Raw genomic sequence first — 7,666 nt, 5'->3', positions numbered from 1 at the left:
ATATTTTAGCAAATACATTTACTATTGATACTTCAGTATATTTAAAACCAAATACTTTAGACTTTTACTCAAGCAGTATTTTACTGGGTGACGTTTACTTGAGTCATTTTCTACTAAGGTATCTTTACTTTTACTCCAGTATGACCATTTGGTACTTTTTCCACCACTGGCCTAAACCTATTGATGTTACATTTAATGGAATATGAATGACTGTCATCCAATATGCTGTAATAGAAATAAAGCCACGCTCATAAAAAAAAAAATCGTCTTCCCTACAGCAACTGTGACTTCCACCAAATGGGGCAGGGAGCGAGTGACGCATGCCATCAGTGAATTTATAACCCCCCCCCCCCCCTCTACAATGAGGGGTGATGAGAGAACCCTCAACATTGGCTAGCAGTGTGTCAAATGGCATCATAAAAATACGCTTTTTTTGATGGTTATTAGGCTATGCATAATTGGTTTTGGTAACACAGTACAATTATGGGCCACACCATTTAATTTAACAGGAAGTCATTGCAAGGGCTACTTTAAGAATATTTTTTACATACTTTCAAGAAAGACACCAACTATGTCTTTGGAGGACTCCTTCATTTTAACCCCCGAGAACATATTGATGTTTATTAACTTGTCGCGGGCATCCGGTATCGAGACAGGGGTCCAGGAGTCCTACATTTGGCTGCCCGGTATCGTTATCGCCACCGTCTACGGACTTCTAATCATTATTGGAATTATCGGTAACGTCACGCTCATGAGAACGTTTATCGCCGTTAAATCCATGCGGACGGTGCCCAACCTATTCATGTCCAGCCTTGCGCTCGGTGACCTTCTGCTGCTTGTCACGTGCGCTCCGGTGGACGCAAGTCGGTACCTCGCTGACGAGTGGCTCTTCGGTCGGGTGGGATGTAAACTCATCCCTTTCATCCAACTCACCTCCGTCGGGGTTTCTGTTTTCACACTCACTACGCTCTCTGCAGATAGGTAAGGGTTGTATCATTGAATGTGTTGTTTTCTCGATCACTCTGATGGGAAGTGAAATTTAAAAAAAATGTTTTACCTATACATACATTTGTAAGTAAAAAAAGTAACCTTTATTTAACTAGTCCAGTTGAGAACAAATGGTTACTTACAATGATAGCCTACCAGGGAACAGTGAGTTAACTGCCTTGTCCAGGGGCAGAATGACAGATTTTATTTCTTGTCAGCTGGGGGATTCGATCGGTTACTGGCCCAATGCTCTGACTATACTCAAACTATACTTTGGCATGGTAGCATGAGCAAGCAGGTGTGTAATGATTGCAGTACATGTTCAACCTGGTTGCAGATTATTTTCACTGCAGAAAATAACCCCACATAATATAAAAATGGATCCAGTTTATGCATGACAAATTCATTCTGTGTTATTGAAGTCCAACAGCGTCCTTTTCTATTTATTTCAATTCTCTCCTGAAAAGTTTGTTTTCCTAGCTGTTTCTGATGACAACAAACAATGTGTGTATGTGTTTTTTTAACCAGGCAAGTCAGTTAAGTACAAATTCTTATTTACAATGACTGCCTACGCCAGGCAAACCCGAACAACTCTGGGCCAATTGTGCGTTGCCCAATGCAACTCCCAATCACAGCCAGTTGTGATACAGCCTGGAATCGAACCAGTGACACCTCTAGCAGTGAGATGCGGTGCCATAGACCGCTGCACCACTCAGGAGTCCAAGATGTGGCACCATTTGTGGCATTGATTGCACTAATAAATATATAATGTCAGAAATGGTCCTTAAATTGACACTTTTGGCTCTTAGCAAGTGTCTTGTCAGGCCACACAGAACATCAGAATTGCCATCAGGAGATAAAGAAAACAGTTTTTGCCTTTAGTGAAGACAGTACACTAAATGGGTTTGACTGTTGAGCTGCCTGCAATACTGTGCTCTGTTCTATTATATTCCACTATTATCATCTCCTCTGTCTCTGTTCTGCAGGGTTCTTTCTCCATCAGAGTTACATATTACAGGTAGACTCAGAAAAACTACGTCACGGCAGATATTGCGATGAGCGAGATGACAGACTTCACTCTCACAGTCACACATATGCTGCGTTCATGACATGTCGGAAACTCTGATATTTCTGATTTGCTAACCTTGGTAGAAGAGTCGGGTCCCGAGTTTCTGACTAGGGAGGTTTCAGAATCAACCAATAGGAAGATATACGCAAATAACTTCGGTTCATTTGAACTTGGAGGTCCCGAGTTTCCGACATAGATAAACGCGGCAAAAGTAGCTGCAGACGTGCATGGGTTATCGTCACGCTGTTAGAGCGTTATTGGTACCGGACCAAAACAGCTGAGACGTTAATAAGCACTTCAACGCTCTTAGTTGTTGAGGAAATTGACACACTGTTGTTTACTTTGTGCACCTACGTCATATCGCTAAGTCTATTGGAACCTTGAAAAGAGTTAAGAGAGTTATACGAAGGGTATTAGTCAGAGCTGAGAGAGAGAACGTGAATGTTCCTTTAGTGAAGTGCCGACAGATCAGACTGGCCTACAGTATATAGGTTAAATAGCCACCAGAGAAGTCAATTATGTTTCTTAATTTCTTATTGAACACAGATCCAGACAACCCACTCAATACATTACACATTCAAACATATCTGTCACTGCAGTTCCCTGCCATGCCCACTCTTTTAAAAACACCATTTCAGGGAAATATCAATAATGTAACCAATCTGAGCAGATAACTATTACTTTTACATTCCTCACACACCACCTGTTATTGAAGTTGAATCATTATTATCAGAGCTTTGATGTGCCATATAATCAATGGACTTTGATTCGGGGAATATGTTTTCTTAGGAGAGTTGTTTCTAGCAGTCTGATGTTCCTGAAGTACCCTTATGTATGTTGTGTCCCTATTCTCTCATTATAAATATGATCAAACTCCATTAACCAACACCTGCTGCTTTCATTGAATTCTCTCACTTTTTTCATCCTGATCCATTTGAGCCACTTATTTCTTTAATGATAAAGGATCCTTAAAAAAGTCTGCTAAATGACTAAGCATTTTCTAAACGTAATCAAATGTAGCATCAGTGAATTTGAATGTTCTTCTCATCCCAGGTACAAGGCCATTGTCAAACCCATGGACATTCAGAGGTCCACAGCTAAGATCTCCTTCCGAGCAGCAGCCATCTGGCTGTTCTCCATGACCCTGGCCATTCCTGAGGCGATCTTCTCCGATCTTCACACCTTTAACATCGGCCAGACCAATGACACCTTTGTGACATGTGCCCCCTACCCCAACGCTGGGGAACTGCACCCTAAGATCCACTCCATTGCCTTCTTCCTCATCTTCTACATCATTCCACTCATCATTATCTCTGTGTACTACTGCCTCATCGCATGCAGCCTGATCCGGAGCGCCTCAGACATACCCGTGGAGGCACACTTACATATCCAGAAACAGGTTTGTGAATGTGTGTCTGGACACTGGACGGACGATTAGGTGTTTATCATTTAATGAAACATGGGGAATAGGTCAATTAAATATGTCTGTATTTCAGTGCTTCGGAATTCAAACTGAATGATGTTCTCTCTACCATCCCCACAGATTGAGTCTAGAAAACGTCTGGCTAAGACAGTGCTGGTGTTTGTGGTTCTGTTCGCTGTGTGCTGGCTCCCAAGTCACGTGATCTACCTGTACCGCTCCTACCACTACGGCCAGGTGGACACGTCCCCGGGTCACTTCATTGCCAGTGTGTGTGCCCGCGTCCTGGCCTTCATCAACTCCTGCATCAACCCTTTCGCCCTCTACCTGCTCAGCAACAGCTTCCACAAGCAGTTCAACAAGCAGCTCCGCTGCTGCCGCCACTCACCAATCGGGTGTAACTCTCAGGGCACGAGGCAGATCAACATGCGACTGACTTCGGTCAAGAGCACCAATCACTCACAGAATAACTTCATCCATGGGGCTCATGTTTGTCAGGAAGGCTGTGGGTAGCGACAATGTGCTCCAGACTTGTAAATGTCCCATTCCAACACTGACACACTGCTAACAACATCATTTATGACTGTAACCCATATAGTGGGTCTGTGTTGTATATCCCATATTGAAGCATCATACATCATTCTAATTCTAGGGTTGATATGTTGGTCTATATGCATCCAATGATCCATGATTGATACAAATCCGTGTTTTATTTTAAATTTAGAATGTATAATCTAAACAGCTGCCACGTATGTAAACCAATGTGGCAGAACTGGACTCTGGAGATGCAGTTCTATTCTGGTTCCTAATTTGAACCAAATTGATCCATGACAACCCGACCAAGTGTAAATGATGAGTTGGTAATGACGAGAGAGAGAAACAGACACCTACAGTATGAATGTACAGTGCCACCTGCCAATGTGTACACACTTCGACCCCTAAAGGACAGTTCTGTAGGGATAACTCCAGCTGATGTAAAAGACCAAACAACTTTGGTGATTTGATAGATACTGTAGCCGACATTGAAGGATCAATTTCCTCAAGAACAGTTGCCCAGGAGTAGTCACCGCTGCCTCAAAGGCTTGGAAATGTTCTATCTACATACCCATATACATCTCAACACATAGACATATCAGCATTGGTGGAAGAGGATATGTAAATATCTGTATACAGACTAATGGCAAACATCAGAGTACAGTATCTGTTTGGGTCGAATGTTAAAATGGCCAAATACACTATTAATCCGAAACACAAGAAAAACAAACTGCAAATGCGTCCAACAAGTTTGTAGTCACAAGCTTGATGTAGTTCATTGTGTGCTAGGAATATTGGACCAAAGACTAAATGTAATACACTATAAGTGCATTTGCCCAAATACTTATGATACCCTCTAATGGGGGGACTAGAAACACAAAATAAAATATGACATTCTGTACTGTCGCCTCATACACAATATTTGATCTAAAATAAAAAAAATAAATGCTGGAGTATAGAGCCAAATTAAAAGTTTCAGCTTCACTGTCCAAATAAATATGTAGGGGAGTATGTGTCCAAGAATAGTTCTATGTTGTCCAAAGTGATACATGTGTTTCTCAGTGTTTGGTAAACATAAAAAGTAATTCTCCAAGGATTAATGGAACATTTTGTTGTTGTTTGAGCATTTTCTGTCCTCTCAAATGGCCTAAATTGTTCCTTTATAGAACATGTTTATGTGCTGTCTCGTTCAATGCCAAAGTTTTTATTGTGTTACAATTAAGTGGCTATATTTTTTTGCTGTAAAATTGTTTTTCAATGTATATTATGATGTTTATTGTTGATTAAAGGATTACAAGTTGGTGGTGTGCGGTGATTCAATGTGCTGCTCCGCTGTCTTGTCCTCTTCCTCGGCACCTAGCATGTCCCTCCAGTGAACATGCAGTATTCACCATTCTAACCACTGGCTTTGTTCTGCATGCAGGACATCCTCCATTAGGACTGGATTCAGGGCCATGCACAGACCTTTGGTGGGGCAGGTGCTTAAAGTGAAATAAGGGTTTTAACATAGTACTTCATTTTCTGACAAAACACTCACTGATCACACATTAGGCTAAGCAAGCTAGAACCAAAGACGAAAGGAGTTAGTTAAGTACGGTATATTTGCTATAACGACTGCTGGGGTGGGCTATATCATCTGATCATCGCTAATGTAGGTAGGCTAGTTAGCTAGACTATGCTGTCAAAACAAGCGAACTAGTCTTTACTTTATTTAAATTGGTTCTGCTACAGACAAACAGTCAAACTGCATTTGCCCCTGCCCCTAACCATGAGACAAGACTAGCAAGCAACTCCAAAGTAACCTACTATTGGCTGTATTCATTTCAAACTCACTGCTCAGCGCCGGTGGGTAACTTGTGCATGCGAGGAGGACAAGCACAGCTGCAGCAACGCGCTGCAGTGCTTGTGGTGGCAAATTATTCATGAGTTTATGAGAAATGATCTAGTTTGATGGGCAATTAGTTTTTTTCTCTCTTTTCGCGTAACTTTAAAAAAACACCCTTTTCTCATTGGGGGGCAAAGGGGCAGGTGCTCCAGCATACCTAGTGTCCTATCGGTGCATGTGCCTGACTGGACTGGAATAATACATTGAACAAGGGGCCACTGAAACATGGTTACAAGAGCAGAACACAATGTACAAAACCCCTTTAAGGCCAATCAATGAAGCTCTTGTTTAATTTGAATCAATTACCTTAGATGGCAGACACTAGCAATCACACTGTTCTTCTGGTGTATATGCAGGCATGGTGCTTAGACATGCATAGCCTATTATCATTTTACCACGATCGTTTCAATAGTAGCTGTGTGTTCTTTAGTATTGTGTGCCTTCCAAAGGTTGTTTTCACTTTTCGTGCAGCGTAACCTTCTGTCTTTAAGGCTGGGCACAGCCCTATGTAGGTCTATTCATTCGCCATTTAAATTCCCTATTTTACATTATTTTTTCCTCAAATTCCAATGTGGTGATAGAGTGAAGATGTGATTCCATCAATTCTTACTAATTATTTTCTGTTATTCAGCACTTTGATTGTCAAATCGATTTAAACTTGCTCTGTTGTACTTTCATTTTCACAACTCTCAGAACATTTCACAAAGCATTGTCAGGCAAATCAATACATCATGTAGCTAAAGCCTAAATTGTGATTTACAGCACATTCGGAAAGTATTCAGACTCCTTGACTTTTTTTCACATTTTGTTACGTTTCAGCCTTATTCTAAAATTAATTTAATTTTTTTTTTACCCCATCAATTGGGGCACCGTTGACAGCGATTACAGCCTTGAGTCTTCTTTGATATGCTGGCTGGGCCACTGTTAAAGGAATTCAATTGCTCTATGTTTTAATACCCAATTAAAATTTAACACTCTGTCAATTCATAAGGATATGTAAGACCCTTATTCTATAATAATAGACAGAGCCCGGTCTTAAAGTCAAACAGCAGAGTTTATTCACGAGAATACTGAATAAGATACAGTTTACCACAAGTTATAAACTGAAAATGACGTCCTTAGTTCCAGCCCCAACCCGTGCCTTCTCCGTTCCAGTACAAAGGCTGTATCTCAAGCCTTCCCACATCCGTCTCCCTACCAATTTAATATACTTTACGAGTCAAGGTTTTCTCGTGTAGATAAGCATTCTAGCCAGTCTGATTCATTTGTACCAAGGAACAGACAGTCATTGTTCTAACTCTTGACCACTTTCACACACATTATATTCAGTACTGGGATCAAGAAAGAAAATTCATACATATACAGTAACATAATAGTATTCTGATTAGTACATATGCAGTAACATAATAGTATTCTGATTAGTACATATACAATAACATAATAGTATTCTGATTAGTACTTCCTGATTGAAATGTATACATAATTAGTCATTATAGATCAAAATTCCCTTAACAGCCACTCAAGGACATTCAGAGACTTGTCCCAAAGCCACTCCTGCATTGTCTTGGCTGTCAACTTAGGGTTGTTGTACTGTTGGAAGGGGAGCTTTCGCCCCAGTCTAAGGTCCTGAGCGCTCTGGAGCAGGTTTTCATCAACGATCTCTCTGTACTTTGCTCCGTTCAACTTCCCCTCAATCCTGACTAATCTCCCAGTCCCTGCCACTGAAAATATCCCCACAGCATGATGCTGCCACCACCATGCATCACTGTAG

General features: G+C 41.1%; 1 protein-coding gene across 1 annotated transcript; it reads left to right on the top strand.

The window, feature by feature from the left end:
• Nucleotides 1-386: 386 nt before the first annotated feature.
• On the top strand, nucleotides 387-5,310 carry LOC124045427 (gastrin-releasing peptide receptor-like). Its single transcript, XM_046364719.1, has 3 exons — nucleotides 387-981; nucleotides 3,110-3,455; nucleotides 3,600-5,310. The coding sequence occupies exons 1-3, from the start codon at nucleotides 437-439 to the stop codon at nucleotides 3,987-3,989; spliced, it is 1,281 nt and encodes a 426-aa protein (XP_046220675.1). The 5' UTR covers nucleotides 387-436; the 3' UTR covers nucleotides 3,990-5,310.
• The last annotated feature ends 2,356 nt before the right edge of the window (nucleotides 5,311-7,666 follow it).

This window comes from Oncorhynchus gorbuscha, linkage group LG01, assembly GCF_021184085.1.
Source record: "Oncorhynchus gorbuscha isolate QuinsamMale2020 ecotype Even-year linkage group LG01, OgorEven_v1.0, whole genome shotgun sequence".
In the NCBI taxonomy this organism is placed as follows: domain Eukaryota; kingdom Metazoa; phylum Chordata; class Actinopteri; order Salmoniformes; family Salmonidae; genus Oncorhynchus; species Oncorhynchus gorbuscha.
Note: the sequence above shows the minus strand (reverse complement) of the source record. Positions and strands in the feature narration are given on the sequence as shown.